Source organism: Muntiacus reevesi, chromosome 21 (assembly GCF_963930625.1).
Source record: "Muntiacus reevesi chromosome 21, mMunRee1.1, whole genome shotgun sequence".
NCBI lineage: Eukaryota > Metazoa > Chordata > Mammalia > Artiodactyla > Cervidae > Muntiacus > Muntiacus reevesi.
In genome coordinates this window covers 11,176,384-11,194,779 of record NC_089269.1, presented here as the reverse complement: position 1 = coordinate 11,194,779, position 18,396 = coordinate 11,176,384, and the positions used below count along the sequence as shown (strand labels likewise).

Here is an 18,396-nt window from a genome sequence, read left to right as displayed (position 1 = left end):
AAATCTAAAAGAATCCTATTTTACAGCACGTACTATGTTAATTAAAAAACCAACATGCTGTAAAACTGTAGAATATTCATATATATACACATACACACACACAAAGACAAAATCAACCAGCACATATTCACCCTCCCACCCCCTCAAAAAAAAGTCAAATCAACAAATCAAAGTTTTTATTTGCATGGCCAATTGTCATTTGTACTCTTTGCAACTTTATTTTCACATCCCTTTAACAGGTTCTAAGCTCTTGTCGCACAGGGAATAAAAGCTGCCACCCCGCAAGCTTTCTCCAGCAGCCACTCCCACACCTAAACAGGAGACCGCGGTAAGAGGACAGCAGCGCAAATGCAAACACGGAGTCCCGCCGTTCAGCACAGTTCACAACAGTGTCTTCAGGGTTCAGCTGGAGAGGGGTAAACTTCTAAAAAGAGGGTCATTTTCCTTCCCCCACGTTTTATAATGTTGGTGGTTTTAATCCGTATTTCTTTGCAACTTCTGTCTGGGCATGGGCAGCATCACAGAGTGAGTACAGATGAGCCATCTCCATTTCTGATTTGGCCAGGTTAATAGCTTTGTTGAACATGTCAATGGCTTTCTCCATGTTTCCTCTAAAAGAAAAACAAAACCAAAAATTACATGGAGCTGACCTTTAAGTTTCAACCATGATACTAATAAAATGCTTCTTTGTAACAAGATGATGCCCATCATATAGGAAACAGTGACTGTTAGCTACTATTACAAATACAGAGCTCCCCCGGTGGCTCAGAGGGAAAGAATCTGCCTGCGACGCGGGAGGCCCGGGCCTGACTGCCGGGTCAGTAGGAAGTGGCAGCCCACTCCAGTACGCTTGCCTGGAGGGGTCCATGGACAGGGGAGCCTGGTGGGCCACAGGCCATGGGGTCACCAAGCGTTGGACATGACTGAATACTGTATGTGCTTATATTATGTTTCTTGTGGCCTTTGTTTACAGATAAGAACAGTGAGACTAGAAAAATTCAATGACTTATAATCCTAATCACATCTGGTTCGTAAATTCTGCTCATTTCTACTCCATCATTAGGCTCCTTTACAAAGCAGTGATGCGAGCTGAGAGAACATTAAGGGCATTCAGGGACCTCACCTTCACAGATCTGTGCAACCCTTACCAGCAATCGTTAGCCCCACATCTCTGCTCCAGTCACACAGGTCTCCTTGAGTACACTCATGCTAACAGTGGTCAGATTACTTGTTGCTTCTCTGCCTGATTCTAGTCAAATCCTCACCTTTCTAAGGCCCAGTTCAAATACTGACTAGAATATCTTCATGAAAAATATTTTTCCCTTTCCCAGCAGGAATTGGCTGCTCCCTCTTCATTGTTCCCGTAATTCTATCACCACTCTATGCACATTCAGATGAATATATGCTTACATGGGTCTTTGTTGGTAAGTCGCTAAGTCTTGTTCAACTCCTTACGACCCCATGGACTGCAGCATGCTAGCTGCCTCTGTCTGTGTCCGAGTCGGGGATGGTATCCAACCATCTCATCCTCTGCTGCCTGCGTTCTCTGCTTGCCCTCAATCTTTACCAGCATCAAAGGTCTTTTCCAATGAGTTGGCTCTTCCCATCAGGTCGCCAAAGTACTGAAGCCTCAGCTTCAGTCCTTCCAATTAATATTCAGGTTTGATCTTCTTTAGGACTGACTGGTTTAATCTCCTTGCAGTCCAAGGGACTCTCAAGGGTCTTCTCTAGCACCACAGTTCAAAAGCACCAGTTCTTCAGCACGCATCCTTTTTTTTGGTCCAACTCTCACATCTTTACATGACTCCTGGAAAAACTGTAGCTTTGACTATATCAACCTTTGTTGGCAAAGTGATGTCTGCTTTTTAATATGCTGTCTAGGATTGTCATAGTTTTCCTTCCAAGGAGGAAGTGTCTTTTAATTTCATGTCTGCAGTTACTGTCCACAGTGGTTTTGGAGTCCAAGAAAATAAAAACTGTCACTGCTTCCACTTTTTTCCCCTTCTATTCGCCATGAAGTGATGGGACCAGATGCCATGATCTTAGTTTTTTTGAATGTTGAGTTTCAAGTCAGCTTTTTCACTCTCCTCTTTTCCCCTTCATCAAGAGGTTCTTTAGTTCCTCTCTACTTTCTGCCATTAGAGTGGTATCATCTGCATATCTGGGGTTATTGATATTTCTCCTGGGATTCTTGATTCCATCTTGTGATTCATCCAGCCCACCATTTTTCATGATGTACTCTGCATATAACAAGCAGGGTGACAATATATAGCCTTGTTATACTCCTTTCCCAGTTTTGAACCAGTCAGTTGTTCCATGTCCGGTTCTAACTGTTCCTTCTTGACCTGCATACAGGATTCTCAGGAGACAGGTAAGGTACTCCAGTATTCCCATCTCTTTAAGAATTTTCCATGGTTTGTTGTGATCCACACAGTCAAAGGCTTTAGTGTAGTCAGTGAAGCAGAAGTAGATCCTTAATGGACACCTTTCAATTTTCAGAACCAAGTGCAATGCTTGGTAACTATTATCCATTTTTTGAATAAATGGATGAATACGTTTTGTCAAAAAACTAAAATTTACCTCTTACAGTCTGTGACTAGGCTTTATATACTTACTAAGAAGCAAGAGCTGTTTTAAAGTAACTAGTATTGGATATGTATACATGCATATGTGCCTATAATCTTACATTAAATATTAAGTCCCCACTATATATATAATGGGCTTCCCTCGTAGCTCAGATGGTGAAGAATCTGCCTGCCATGCAGGAGACCTGCATTTGATCCCAGGGCTGGGAAGATCTCCTGGAGAAGGGAACAGCTACCCACTCCAGTATTCTTGCCTGAAGAATTTCAAGGACAGAGAAGCCTGGAGCGCTATAGTCCATGCGGTCACAAAGAGGGGGACACAACTGAGCAACTAACACACACACACATGACAGTCACACTCTAAGAAGTGAAATGTGCTGCTGGGTGACTGCAGTCAATCTCCTGCTACACATACCGATATGGTGCATGAGACAATTAAAACCTAACAGTGCATGTTCAGATATCAGGTCGACAGAAGATGTGCTGAATCTTACATTAACCAGCAATTTCATTCATTAACATTTATCTATTTGTAAAGCAGGATTTAGAGTGGATTTCTTAAAGTACAATTCAAACACAATTCATCAAACTCCATAAATTAGGGGCCCTTAACCCAGGCTCTATGAACAACTTAAGTGCAGAGAGCTTCCATATATGCGTTATTCTAGGAAAAGTCCACATCTTTGCTCAAAAGATTAGGAACTACTACCCAATCATATTCTAGCATAGGAATGTTCTATTCACATTAACTGGAAATTAAGAAGTAACTTAATATTTATATGCAACTGTCAGAATGGTTCAAAAGAATCACAAAAATTTTCATCGGCCTATATATATACACACGCACACACACATATATTCTGCTTCCTCTGGAGCTGAGAGAGAAGAGGACTCCAGAAGTGACTGAATGTTATTAAGACAACTCCTACTGGTTCCTGACAAGTGATGGTGGGAAGATCAGCTGCTTTCGGCATCAGTGAAATATGGGTTCATCTCCTCTTTCTACTACTGGCTCACAATGTCACCTTATTAATTTAACCAGTCTAGGAATACAAAGATGGGCTCAGTAAAGGACAGAGATGGTAGGGACCTAACAGAAGCAGAAGGCATTAAGAGGTGGCAAGAATACACAGGAAAACTATACAAAAAAGACCTTCATGACCCAGATAATCATGATGGTGTGATCACTCACCTAGTGCCAAACATCCTGGAGTGTGAAGTCAAGTGGGCCTTAAGAAGCATCACTACAAACAAAGCTAGTAGAGGTGATGGAATTCCAGTTGAGCTATTTCAAATCCTGAAAGATCTTACTGTGAAAGTGCTGCACTCAATATGCCAGCAAATTTGGAAAACTCAGCAGTGGCCACAGGACTGGAAAAGGTCAGTTTTCATTCCAATCCCAAAGAAAGGAAATGCCAAAGAATGCTCAAACTACCGCACAACTGTACTCATCTCACACATGAGTAAAGTAATGCTTAAAATTCTCCAAGCCAGGCTTCAACAGTATGTGAACCGTGAACTTCCAGATGTTCAAGCTGGATTAAGAAAAGTCAGAGGAACCAGAGATCAAATCGCCAACATCCGTTGGATTACTGAAAAAGCAAGAGAGTTCCAGAAAAACATCTACTTCGGCTTTATTGACTATGCCAAAGCCTTTGACTGTGTGGATCACAACAAACTGTGGAAAATTCTTCAAGAGATGGGAATACCAGACCACCTTACCTGCCTCCTAAGAAATCTGTATTCAGGTCAGGAAGCAACAGAACTGGACATGGAACAACAGACTGGTTCCAAATAGAAAAAGGAGTACATCAAGGCTATATATTTTCACCCTACTTGTTTAACTTATATGCAGAGTACACCATGAGAAACACTGGGATGGATGAAGCACAAGCTGGAATCAAGAATGCCAGGAGAAATATCAACAACCTCAGATATGCAGATGACACCACCTTTATGGCAGAAAGCTAAGAACTAAAGAGCCTCCTGATGAAAGTGAAAAGAGGAGAGTGAAAAGTTGGCTTAAAACTCAACATTCAGAAAACTAAGATCATGGCATCTGGTTCCATCACTTCATGGCAGATAGATGGGGAAAAGGTGGAAACAGTGGCTGACTTTGTTTTCTTGGGCTCCAAAATCACTGCAGATGGTGACTGTAGCCATGAAATTAAAAGAGGCTTACTCCTTGGAAGGAAAGTTATGACCAACCTAGACAGCATATTAAAAAACAGAGACATTACTTTGCCAACAAAGGTCCATCTAGTCAAAGATGTAGTTTTTCCAGTAGTCATGTATGGATATGAGAGATGATCTATAAAGCTGAGTGCCAAAGAATTGATGCTTTTGAACTGTGGTGTTGGAGAAGACTCTTCAGAATCCCTTGGACTGCAAGGAGAGCCAACCAATCCATCTTTTTAAAGGAAATCAGTCCTGATTATTCATTGGAAGGACTGATGCTGAAGGTGAAACTCCAATACTTGGCCACCTGATATGAAGAACTGACTCATTTGAAAAGACCCTGATGTGGGAAAGATTGAAGTTGGGAGAAGGGGACGACAGAGGATGAGATGGTTGGATGGCTTCACTGACTCAGTGGACATGAGTTCGAGTAAACTCTGGGAGTTGGTGACAGACAGGGAGGTCTGGCATGCTGCAGTTCATGGGGCCGCAAAGAGTTGCACATGACTGAGCGACTGAACTGACTGACTGAGGAATCAGTTTCTATAGTCTTCAATTAAATTGAGGACCATATAATCTCAACCTTTATAAAGACAGATAAAAACCAACTGAAATATTTGGAAAGCACCTAAAGTTCAGTACCTGGCCTAGAGTACATACTCAAATGGGTGACAATGCCAGTGTCAAGATGGCATACTACATTAAAGTCGATGGTATATGCAGGTGTCATCTGTTAATGGTGAATCTCAAGTGCAATTCTGGATAAACATTTACAGAAATTAAGAAGTTATGAAAAAGAACTGCAAAAATTTTACCCAACTCCCTGATTTGAAAGAAAACTTGAGGGTTCAGAGGTGATGGTGCAAGCTGCTCAGCCACGTGGCTGAAGCAAGATCTATGTCTTTGGGCAATGTGGCCGCCAAGCCTCATGCTACAGAGCAGTGCCTACGCACAGTGCAGACGTTTCCCCTCCGACAGAAGAGACACAGGTGACAGGAGGTACAACCAAACAACGCGAATAAAGAAAACTCAAGCTCCCCTTTAATGCGTATGCTTGACTTAAACAACTTTCGTAAGTTTGATTTTTAAACTGAAAAAATATGAAACCAAGCAAATCAAAGTTGTATAGTTTCAAGGGAATCGTGCCTCCCAAGGCATGTTAAGACTTAAACATTCAATGAATAATGACAATAAGGTATATACAATAAAAAAACACAAATGAACATCTGCGTAGCTTCCCTAGCTTCCCTGAGGCCAGACTACAGAGTTACCTCTGCACTTCAATAGTCCCCATGGTCTCATAGGCGAAGTCACACTTGTTGTCAGTTTCGATGGCCTTGCTGATGAGCTCCAAGCCTTTATCCAGATCTTGCTTCCACTGCAGTTGAAGTAAACTGCAAATACAAAACAGCAGTCAGATGTGACCATGGCCCAGTATCAATTCTGCTCTCAATGAATTTTATTTCAATTAATTAGGAAAAACAAAATCTAAAACAGTACAGAATCAGCACCAAATCAGTTTTTTCTCCCTCAACTTATAGTGGTTTTGTAGTCTAAATTCCCTATTATAATGGTCTAGGGTCTATTATTATCTTGCTTTGCACAGCTTAATGTTTTAATTTGTATAATTTAAGTAAAGTTTTACAAATGATAAGTATACTGGAACAGGAAAAACCTATTTATGTGTCTCTTATTTTGATACAAGTAATATTTGACAGGATGTTCAGAACTGAAATCCTTAAGCTAGAGTTCAAGTAGCACATTTAGTAATTATTATATAATAATGAAATATTATTAAAAAAATAAAAGTTAAAAAAAAAAAAAGTAACAGTGGAGCATTCATAGCAATGAAAAAATTTTTCAATTTCAGTTAGCTCACTGACTCTACCACAATCCCCTTTTTCAGTGAGCAAAACAAATCCATTTTATTACTATGCAAGCAATTAAGCTTTTTTACTGGAACAAAGAGGCCCCAAAAATACATACCCTTTATGAACATATGTTGTGGCATTATCTGGTTCCAAATTAATACATTTATCATACATTTCATCAGCTTTGCCAAACTGCTGTTGATCTGTTAATGCCTATGTGAAGAGATACTTCAGTTAAATTTAGGTAACTGTATCCCTAAGGAGTTAAAATTATGTTGCTTATTAATCATTAAAAGTTACTTCATTTAATTGTTCATTACCAAATTACTGTTTTGGGGTGACTGTTGTTTAGTTGCTCAGTCGTGTCTGGCTCTTTTGCAACTCCATGAACTGTAGCCCGCCAGGCTCTCTGTCCATGGAATTTTCCAGGCAAGGATACTGGAGTGGGTAGCCATTCCCTTCTCCAGAGGATCTTCCTGACCCAGGGAGTCTCCTATGTCTCCTGCATTGGCAGGTGGGTTCTCTACCACTGATGCCGCCTGGGAAGTCCTGTTTAGGGGATTAAACTTAATTAAAAATGTTAACCTTAAAAACAATACTTATTTGGAAAGATAAATTCAGGTAGGTATGTTAATGGTTGTCAAAGTCAATCCTTAAAAATAACTGGTGAAAGAAAAAAAAGCTACAGTCAACTTTTAAGGCAAATCCCATGGCAGAAATGGAAGGCCTGGTTATGTGGAAACCAGACCATATTCAAACTGTAACTCTGAGAGTGAGCTGACATCTAAGCTCAAGCTTCTGAGTTCAAAGCAAAAAGTCACACTATGTAACTAAAATATAACTCTCTATAAATATATATAAATTAAAAGTTGCAAACATCAGAAGAGGGACCAAAAGATAGAAATTTAGTGCAAACAAACTTGTAATAGTGCTAGTGCTGCTAAGACAATGCTCAAGGAAGGCAAAACCTACTTTGACGGTAACACAAGGACACAGAAATATACAATTATGAAACCTCTGCTAAAGAGTTGTTCCTAATGTTGGTTTCTTTAAAAGCTAGTCAGTGGCCTTTGCTCTTTTAGCTGCTTATAGAAATCTGAACCAAAAAAGCCCTTCTGAATTTTATTTCAGTGATGAGGATGGTTACCTTCTGGTTTGTTTCGAATTAAACATAAGGCCTAAATCCAAGTGTACTATTCAGTACATACTTCATAAAATTATGTGTGTTTGTCTCATTTTAATTTCTGTACGTGCTATAAAATTTTATATATTATAGTATTCAGATGACCATTATATCTACTACTGTGGGCAAGAATCCCTTAGAAGAAATGGAGTAGCCATCACAGTCAACAAGAGTCTGAAATGCAGTACTTGGATGCAATCTCAAAAGCGAAAGAATGATCTCTGTTTCCAAGGCAAACCATTCTATATCATGGTAATCCAAGTCTATGCCCCAACCAGTAATGCTGAAGAAGCTGAAGTTGAACGGTTCTATGAATACCTAAAAGGCCTTTTAGAACTAACACCCAAAAAAGATTCCCTTTCCATTATAGGGAACTGGAATGCAAAAGTAGGAAGTCAAGAAACACCTGGGGTAACAGGCAAACTTGGCCTTGGAGTACAGAATGAAGCAGTGCAAAGGCTAATAGAGTTTTGCCAAGAGAATGCACTGGTCACAGCAAACACCCTCTTCCAACAACTCAAAAGAAGACTCTACATATGGACATCACCAGATGGCCAACACTGAAATCAGATTGATTATATTCTTTGCAGCCAAAGATGGAGAAGCTCTATACAGTCAGCAAACACAAGACCGGGAGCTGACTGTGCCTCAGATCACGAACTCCTTATTGCCAAATTCAGACTTAAATTGAAGAAAGTAGGGAAAACCACTAGACCATTCAGGTATGACCTAAATCAAATCCCTTATGATTATACAGTGGAAGTGAGAAATAGATTTAAGGGACTAGATCTAATAGATACAGTGCCTGATGAACTATGGACGGAGGTGTGTGACATTGTACAGGAGACAGGGATCAAGACCATCCCCAAGAAAAAGAAATGCAAAAAGGCAAAATGGCTGTCTGAGGAGGCCTTACAAATAGCTGTGAAAAGAAGAGAAGCAAAAAGCAAAGGAGAAAAAGAAAGATATACCCATTTGAATGCAGAGTTCCAAAGAATAGCAAGGAGAGATAAGAAAGCCTTCCTCAGTGATCAATGCAAAGAAATAGAGGAAAACAACAGAATGGGAAAGACTAGAGATCTCTTCAAGAAAATTAGAGATACCAAGGGAACATTTTATGCAAAGATATCTTGGGCTCAATAAAGCACAGAGATGGTATAGACCTAACAGAAGCAGAAGGTATTAAGAAGAGGTGGCAAGAATACACAGAAGAACTATATAAAAAAGATCTTCATGACCCAGATAATCACGATGGTGTGATCACTCACCTAGAGCCAGACATCCTGCAATGCAAAGTTAAGTGGGCCTTGGGAAGCATCACTATGAACAAAGCTAGGGAAGGTGATGGAATTCCAGTTGAGCTATTTCAAATCCTGAAAGATGTTACTGTGAAAGTGCTGCACTCAATATGCCAGCAAATTTGGAAAACTCAGCAGTGGCCACAGGACTGGAAAAGGTCAGTTTTCATTCCAATTCCAAAGAAAGGAAATGCCAAAGAATGCTCAAACTACCTCACAATTGCATTCATCTCACACGCTAGTAAAGTAATGCTCAAAATTCTCCAAGCCACGCTTCAACAGTACATGAACCATGAACTTCCAGATGTCCAAGCTGGATTTAGAAAAGTCAGAGGAACCAGAGGTCAAACTGCCAACATCCCGCTGGATCATCGAAAAAGCTAGAGTTCCAGAAAAACATCTATTTCTGCTTTATTGACTATGCCAAAGCCTTTGACTGTGTGGATCACAACAAACCGTGCAAAATTCTTCAAGAGATGGGAATACCAGACCACCTGACCTGCCACTTGAGAAATCTGTATGCAGGTCAGGAAGCAACAGTTAGATCTGGACATGGAACAACAGACTGGTTCCAAACAGGAAAAGGAGTACGTCAAGGCTGTATATTGTCACCCTGCTTATTTAACTTATATATAGAGTACATCATGAGACACGCTGGGCTGGAGGAAGCACAAGCTGGAATCAAGATTGCCGGGAGAAATATCAATAACCTCAGATATGCAGATGACACCACCCTTAAGGGAGAAAGTGAACTAAAAATCCTCTTGATGAAAGTGAAGGAGGAGAGTGAAAAAGTTGGCTTAAAGCTCAATTCAGAAAACTAAGATCATGGCATCTTGTCCTATTACTTCATGGCAGATAGATTGGGAAAAGGTGGAAACAGTGACTGACTTTGTTTTCTTGGGCTCCAAAATCACTGCAGATGGTGGCCGCAGCCATGAAACTAAAAGAGGCTTACTCCTTGGAAGGAAAGTTATGACCAACATAGACAGCATATTAAAAAAACAGAGACATTACTTTGCTAACAAAGGTCTGTCTAGTCAAGATTATGGCTTTTCCGGTAATCATGTATGGATGTGAGAATTGGACAGTGAAGAAAGCTGAGTGCCAAAGAATTGATGCTTCTAAACTGTGGTGTTGGAGAAGACTCTTGAGAGTCCTTTGGACTGCAAGGAGATCCAACCAGTCCATCCTAAAGGAGATCAGTCCTGAGTGTTCATTGGAAAGTCTGATGTTGAAACTGAAACTCCAATACTTCAGCCACCTGATGCGAAGAGCTGACTCATTTGAAAAGATCCTGATGCTGGGAAAGATGGACGGCAGGAGGAGAAGGTGATGACAGAGGATGAGATGGTTGGATGGCATCACTGACTTGATGGACATAGGTTTGGGTAGACTCCGAGAATTGGTGTTGGACAAGGAGGCCTGGTGTGCTGTGGTTCATGGGGTCACAAAGAGTTGGACACGACTGAGCAACTGAACTGAACTGATAGTACATGCTTTCACAATTAATTAAGACAGCATGCAGTCAGCAACCAATGTATCATTTTTTTAATTGTCATTCTGTCTAGGAATTAAAGACTGAATATTCAGATAAGATTTCAAACTGAGGTTAAAGAATTCCTGGGTTGTACTTCATATCCCAGAATTTCAATCCCTATGCAGGGGTATGTAGGACTTTTACAGAATAGATCCAACAGAAATCAGTCTTCTCACAGTCCCTCTCAATAATCCCTGAAAAAGAAAATTTTGCCCCTGTGGAAATCTTCTTATAACTTGACCTATGATGGGATGAAGGAAATGAGAAACAAGACAATAAACCGTAAGGATGTTTGGAGGTAGGAGTCTACCATGGATGGTCATTTCTAAGTGCTTCCTGTTTCTGTGATGTTTGGGGGGATAAGGAAGAAGGAGAGACAAATTTCTTTAGGCTAAAAAATAAAAAGAAAAGACAAAATACATAGAATTTTGAGATGGCTGGGTTTTGAGATATCATAAGCAGCTTTTAACTTAAAGAGTAAGTAACAGTCATTCAGATATCATTTAGTTAGAGGGAAAACTCTAACTGTGGGTATAAGAAGCTAATCATTTTCCTCTAAATGGATGGTTTAAAGTTAATAAACTTTTAAAGAGTTCAAACTATGATTAAAAGTGAAAATAATGCAAATTGAAATCCAATTTTCCATAGTTTCAATCCTAAATCAAGGAAAGCTTCAAGAATTTTGGACAAATCATAGATTAAAATGAGCTGTTACAGACTAACCATTTAAAAGACAGTAATCAAAGAGAAAGAAAACTGTCTCCAAGGACATCTTCCCCACCAATTGCATACAGTAAATCTTCCTAAAGTAATTAACTTCTTATAAATCCAATCCAAATGGAAACATGAGGGAAATGCTCTATTAAAGCTTCCCCAGGTTACAAGTTTAGGGCCACAGTTTTCAAATTATCTAACACAGAAAGGAAGCCCTGTTGAGGTGATTCAGGACCATCCTGGGAACCAGGAACAAAGTCGTTTGCTTCCACAAAAGCTGCAACAAGAGCACTGTTTTCTGATTTCCACTCTAGGATTCAGGATATAAATGCACTTCTTTACAAAAGAACTGGCAACTGAAAAAAAAACGAAAAATGACATTTACCTGGGCATATAATGCGTAGCCTTCAGCACACTTTGGAAATTTCTTTATGACCTCTTCAAAACCTTTCATAGCTGCTTGGATTTGTGAAGAATTGTTTCCTGTATATGCCTGGCGATACTGTGTAAAAAATCAAAACAGGTCTGTCAAATCAAGAACTCAAAAACTCAGGAAATGTTAACATAATGGTCACACAAAATTACATAAGTATTTCCAGAAAAGCAGGTAATTTGCTAACATAATTTGCTGCATCTAAAACGGTTCCACAGGAATATCTGCAGAGCAGGGATTCAAAGGTTATGTACAATTAGGGCTTCATCGCCACTATACAATTTCCAGATGCTCAATATCCTAGAAGACAGACTAATTTGAAGTTAACTTTGCATATAAATAGGGGAATATTAAACTCAATGAAATTTATTATCATTTTATTAAAAGCATGATAGTATCCTTCATCTGATAACATTTTCACTTGTTTGTAAACTGACTTTTTTCTTTAAAAGGAAAATTCTTTTAGGACTCAGGGTATGGGGCTAATTGGAAATATTTCATCTCATTAGAAATGGTCTTATTTTACCTGGTTTCCAACTTTGTGTTTCTGAATAGCTCTACAAAGGTGAAATGAGAGGTGCATTATATGGTGTCATGTTCGCCAAGTTATTTCCTCGAAATGCTTTTGTTCTTTGTACTGGCTTATGGTAAAGAGTAGGGAGAAGAGTGTTGTTTAGGGGGCACATAAAATCAGGGACAAACATCTACCAAGATGAACCAAATAAAGAACCCAGAGAAATACTGCAGCAGTACTTCAAGTAACATACACACTTCTATTTCTTTAAGCTGACGTTTTTCTCCCTGTTCATCACAGATTGAAGGAAAAAACAGAAGATTTTGTAGACAATGAGATACTCATTTTTGTTAACAATGGGAAATACTGATGTTTAGGAAAATACAAAAGAAAATAGAACCTACCAAAGCAAAACATTTCTGAGCTTGTGCCAGAGCAGACTCAGGTCTTAATCTAATACATTCATCAAAATCTGCCACTGCTTCTTCAACTTGATCAAGCAGTATTTTCAGCTAAGGAAAAAAAGTATGCAAATAAGCGCGGTTCAAAACAAAAACTACACCAGTTAAGCATGTACCGTGACTTTTAGCACAATCAGCAAAAAGCTAAGCGTGGAATTATTAATATAGAATTACTTTCTAGAAACCGTGAATCAGAAAATCTTATAATTTTAAAAGAAAGGTGCGCTAAAACAGAACTGGTGTTCAATTTTTTAAAAAAGCACTATAAACCTACCAGTTTTTAATCACTCTTAAATGATTTTTCTTCTAGAATATGTCTGTACTTTCAAACTTAAAGGAGGGATCAATCAAGCATTAAATAATTACATTTCATATTAATCTTAAGACACACCCGGTAAGGATCAAAATATCAAGAATTTTAAGGTTATCTCGATACTTCTTAAGATGCTCCAGACAGAAATATTAGGTAAAATTTTCCATTAGAAAGGACTTGAACTTTTCTGTTATTATATGGATTAGTCCATACTTTCCATTCTAATGCACTCCAAGAAGCCACATCACACAAACAGATTTATAAAGCCATGTTTTTCCAGATGAGGCTGAAATTGGGAACTGTTTTCTTCACTATGAATTTTTACTAAAAACCAAATATGCATAGAATTATAAAACTCTATTCAGAAGAGATTTTTTGTGATACTGTCTAGATAGCTCAAGTTAATAATTCCTTACAAGATGCCTACAAAAATCATTCTATTGATTCTAAGTGTTAACTCAAAATGCTCACTACAAGTTTTTTTTTTTAATTTGTCACTAAGTTTTTAATGCTTTACTCATTGAAAACCTATGAAGCAGAAATGCCTAAAAACCAAACTTGAACTGGCAAGCCAACACTTGCAGCCTTCCTCTTCCCTCTCTTTTTTTAACTAGTAAATATCAGGACAAAAGTTCAAAATGTCAACCCAAACTAAACCACCCTGATACTTTGTTCACAGCTATCATAAGTGATACAAGAAAACTTTAAGACATTCTCAAAAATGCTATCAAACCCCTCAAGGATCAGAATGCCTTAAGAAAATTAATTTACCTGTCCTCGGTGGTGATAAACATCTGCATTCTGAGGATCGATGTCGGCAGCCATGTTAAAGTCCTGAGTAGACAACAAAGGCTGCTGCTGCTGCATGTACATGCTGCCTCTTTTGATGAGCGCATTTGCTCGAAGCTACACACCCAAAATGAGGAAAGAGTCATCATTACTTTTTATTCTAATTTAGTTTTTTTTTTTAAATAATGGCTTTCTTGAGACATAGTTCACATACTGTAAGAGTCATTTTTAGTATATGACTAAAAATGTTGTGCAGCCAGTCACCACTAGAAATGTTTTCACTGCTCCCAAAAGAAACGTCAAACACATTAGCAGGCACTCTCTATTTCACCTCTAATTCTCAGTCCCTGGAAACCACCATTCTATCTTCTATTTCTACGGGTTTGTATATTCCACACATTTCACACAAATGGAATCGTAAACTATGTGGCCTTTCGTGTCTGTCTTCTTTCACAAACAGCAGGTCTTCAAGGTTCATCTAAGTTCTAATATGTACTTCATTCTATTTTAGGGGCTGAATAATATTCCATTGTATAGATAAATCAGTCTATTTCTAAATAGACTATTTCTAAATCAGTCTATTTCTCTCTTCACCAGCTGGTGGACATTTGAGTTGCTTCCACTTTTTGGATCTTATGAATAATGCTACTAAGATCATTCATGTACAAGTTTTTGTCTTGACATAAATTCTCATAGTTATATACCTAAGAGAGTAACTTCTGGGTCACATGGTAACTCTAGAAACTACCCTCCACTAATTTACAAAGGGATTTTACCATTTTACATTCCTATTATCAGTATGTGAGAGTTCCAATTTTTTCCACATCTATATCAATACTTTTAACTGTCCAAATTTCTGATTATGCCATTCTAGTGGGTATAAAGTTAAACCTCATTGTGATTTTGATTCACATTTCCCTTAGGGCTAATGATGCTGAGTATATTTTCTTGTTCTTATTAGTCATTTGTACATATTCTTTGGAAAAATGTCTACTCAGATCCTTTCCTATTATTGCTGCCTTGTAAAGATGATTTAACATTGTCTGCATACGAGCGCATTGTCAGATATGTGACTTGTGAACATTCTCTCCCATTCTGTGGATGAGCCCCCCACCACCACTTTGTCATTTGTGCTGCTGGGTCACACCTAAGGAACCACTGCGTAATTTAAAGCACTGAGGATTTCCTCCTTATGTTTTTTCCTGAGTTGTATAGTTTTGGCTCTTACATTCAGGTCTCTGATCCATTTTGAGCTCATTTTTGTACATGGCATGGTAAGTACATTACTACCTGCCATTATAACAAAGTCATGATCAGGAAATAAGAAATAAGATTCTTCTACAAATTTTTTTTCAAGGCAAAAGTACACAAATGTCCTCAATGAAACAAGTAAGAATGCCCCCATGGTAATAACAAAAAACAGAACATATCTGTAATTATCAGGAAAAAAAGAATTATTAAAAGGCTATCTTCAACGTGAAAATCTCATTTTGAAAAGGACTTTTAACAAATACTTAGTTTAAATTACTTTTGTTTACAAGAAGTTAAGATAAAATTTGCTAGCAAATACTTAAGCCTTGAAAACAGCCTTCATTTTCCACACAATACATGAATGATTCTTTTGGAGGTGAAGGAACCTAGAGTTTACTTAATTCAGTGAGGAAAAAGAGATGTTAATCAACCAACAGTACTTTGGTGGCCAACCTCTGTTCTTATTATGCTGAAATAGAGGGCTCATATAATTTAACAGATCCCTACCAAATCTCAATTATGAAAACAACTGCATATACACAAGAACACTTTGAAAATGAAAAGCTGTTCCAACCACACAACTGCAAAAACTTTTGGTATGTTTCTATATTACAATATATTTTTAGATCTTGTTTTTTTCCTCATGTAAATAAACTCTTTCAGAATACATTAAATGTGCTTACTTTTTATTAAATGCATTGTATATTCTTTACTACATATTGCATGTTATTTATAGTGTTATGACATATTGCAAGTTATTTATACTATCTATAGCATTGCTACATCACCCTTACTCCTACCCAAATATAGTCCAATACAGTAGGCAGAAGCTGTCTAGGGAAGCTGAAGCCAAAAGATGCTGTAGAAAAAACAATCCTTTCTTAGTTAAAGGTAACTATCACTGATATCTCTGTTTTAGTTTCACCGCATCAATTCAATCATTGTTAGGTGCACTTCCTTCCAAAATAAAAAATTAGTCTTTTGGAGAATGGCAACTGCAATGCCAAAAATTTGGCAAAACATACCTAAAAGCCTCATTTTTATTATTAATTTTTTTCACATGCACACACACAGAGTTTTAAAAGTACCTTCACATTAGCTTCTTGCAAGCTGATGACCTTATCTAAATCTGGTTTGGCCGCGTTGGCATTGCCAATAAGCAGGTAGAAAGTAGCTCGTAGTAACAATGCTTCTGCCATGTATTTTCCTTGAGCATCTATTTCTTTTGAGCATTCACTTATGATTTTATCATAGTTTTCTTCTTCCATATACTGTTTGGCCTTTAAGTATCCAGAACTGAAAATAAAATGAACAGAGGAAATTACAAATTTTATCATTTATTACTAATAAAATGAGCATAAAAAATTACCAAGAAAGGATCAAATGCTGAACCTTGCCACACTCAGTATACCTGAGGTAAACAACTGTCCTTTCCCCCTTAACAAGTTAACCAGCCAGGGCGGGACTGGAGGTGGGGGTGGGGTGCATGTGGGGTAACACCTTAGGATTTTTGATGTAGACTGGGATCTTCTTGCTGCCTTGGAGATAGGGTTTTAAAAAGGAAAAAAAAACAGCAGAGAAAATGGCAGAAACCTAGGGTTATTGTCCAGCTTCAACATTTAGACACATGAAACAGTAAGCCAATGACAGACTGAAATGCAACACAGGAAAGATCCTGTCTTATTCACCTTCTTATCTGCAGTGCGCAGATGGCACTCAGCAGTTACTTTATGATGGACAGAGAGAGCAGAGAGAGACAGTCATCAAGGGCTTGGGGGTACAGAACCCCAGAGAAGAGGTGTGACCTGAGTAGTACTTTGTAAACATTACTCCAGCTGTGTTGTGAAAACTGAACATTAAGGGAGCAAGAATTTAAGCAAAGGGAACAGCTTAAAGGCTCTCATCTAGCAGTGCTATTTCACCTAGAAGAACAGACCTAAAATGAATAAGTGGGAATATCAAAGAAGCAGACTGTAGCCCACTAGGTTCCTCTGTCCGTGGAATTCACAGGCAAGAACACTGGAGTGGGTTGCCATTTCCTACTCCAGGGGATCTTCCCAACCCAACAATCGAACCCAGGTCTCCTACACTGCGGGGAGTTTCTTTATAATCTGAGCTATCAGGGAAGCCCATCACTTTCAGAATGAGTAGGTGGGAATATCAAAGCAGCAGACTCTTCCATCAAATAGGACTTAAAGAAAACACCCTTCTCTTACTTTTTTAAAAAGCAGTGACCACAATATCATCACCTGTCTAGGATGATTTTATTGAGAACACTTGTAGAAGAGAGTTTTTGAACTGAACAGGAAAATTACACTAGATGGTCTTTAAGGGGTCTCACAAATATAAGGCATATTACGTAAGAAACAATATAAGGCACATTATGTAAGAAAATCATGTTTTCTTATTTCATTTGCTACCTATTCTGAATAGAGAGAATTGGCAAGTGACTTAAAAGTTATGTCAGTTAAAACTTAGAAACTCTGTGCTAACCTTTCCCATAATTAACATTCTAATACTCCTGCACTCTTTGTTTTACTCCTCAGGTCAGCAGGGTTAAGGCAAAATAATTAGATCGGAAGTAATAATGGTTCCTATTTACTGAGAACCTTAAGTTCTAGATGCTTACAAACATGACCTGTAAACCTCACAATAAGCCTCAAAGGTAATTATTATCTCTCCATTCAAAAATTGATAAAGCTAAGGCTCAGAGTAAAGTAGAATTTAAAAACTCAGGACCAACTCCAGTTAGTGTTCTGGTGAGATAGTTATCTCCAACCACCTCTCAATGTAGCTTTTAGAATAATGGTATTAAAACTTCATTGTCATTTTTCTGGGATAAGAACTACTTCCTAATCAGAAGAGGCAATTATTGGCATCATCCTTAACATTTACTTCACATCTACAATTTTCTTAGAGATTGTCCATCAACTAACACAAATCAGAACATCTTGGCACAATTATGCGTAGTATCCTCCCTTAAAAGGTGGCCAATAATGGTAGAAAAATTGAGAGATACAAACCAAAAGAAGTCTTTTCCCTTAAACATCCCAATATGCTATAGAGGCAAAATTACACTTTGCTATAGGAACAGCATTCCCGTTTCTTCCAAACTCATTAGAAAATGTCATGTTGGTAATAATGTGTCTTCTCTTGGAGAGGTGATCTAGCCTCAACAGCAAAATAAAAGTATTGCTAAATATAAATGGATAAGCAGGCTAGATAGCTTATATATTACATTACATCACTTGACTGCCAGTTGTAAA

The 18,396-nt window shown here is 38.3% G+C and overlaps 1 protein-coding gene across 1 annotated transcript in view; it reads right to left on the bottom strand.

Moving 5' to 3' along the window:
• Positions 1 to 161: 161 nt before the first annotated feature.
• Positions 162 to 18,396, bottom strand: part of TOMM70 (translocase of outer mitochondrial membrane 70) — a 33,581-nt gene continuing 15,346 nt past the window's right edge. The window contains exons 6-12 of the mRNA XM_065913833.1: positions 16,219 to 16,426; positions 13,862 to 13,996; positions 12,721 to 12,828; positions 11,755 to 11,871; positions 6,750 to 6,847; positions 6,035 to 6,157; positions 162 to 611 (exon numbers count right to left, since the gene is read on the bottom strand). Of these exons, the coding sequence (XP_065769905.1) occupies positions 458 to 611; positions 6,035 to 6,157; positions 6,750 to 6,847; positions 11,755 to 11,871; positions 12,721 to 12,828; positions 13,862 to 13,996; positions 16,219 to 16,426 (943 nt within the window). The 3' untranslated portion in view covers positions 162 to 457. The remainder of the gene's footprint in view (positions 612 to 6,034; positions 6,158 to 6,749; positions 6,848 to 11,754; positions 11,872 to 12,720; positions 12,829 to 13,861; positions 13,997 to 16,218; positions 16,427 to 18,396) is intronic.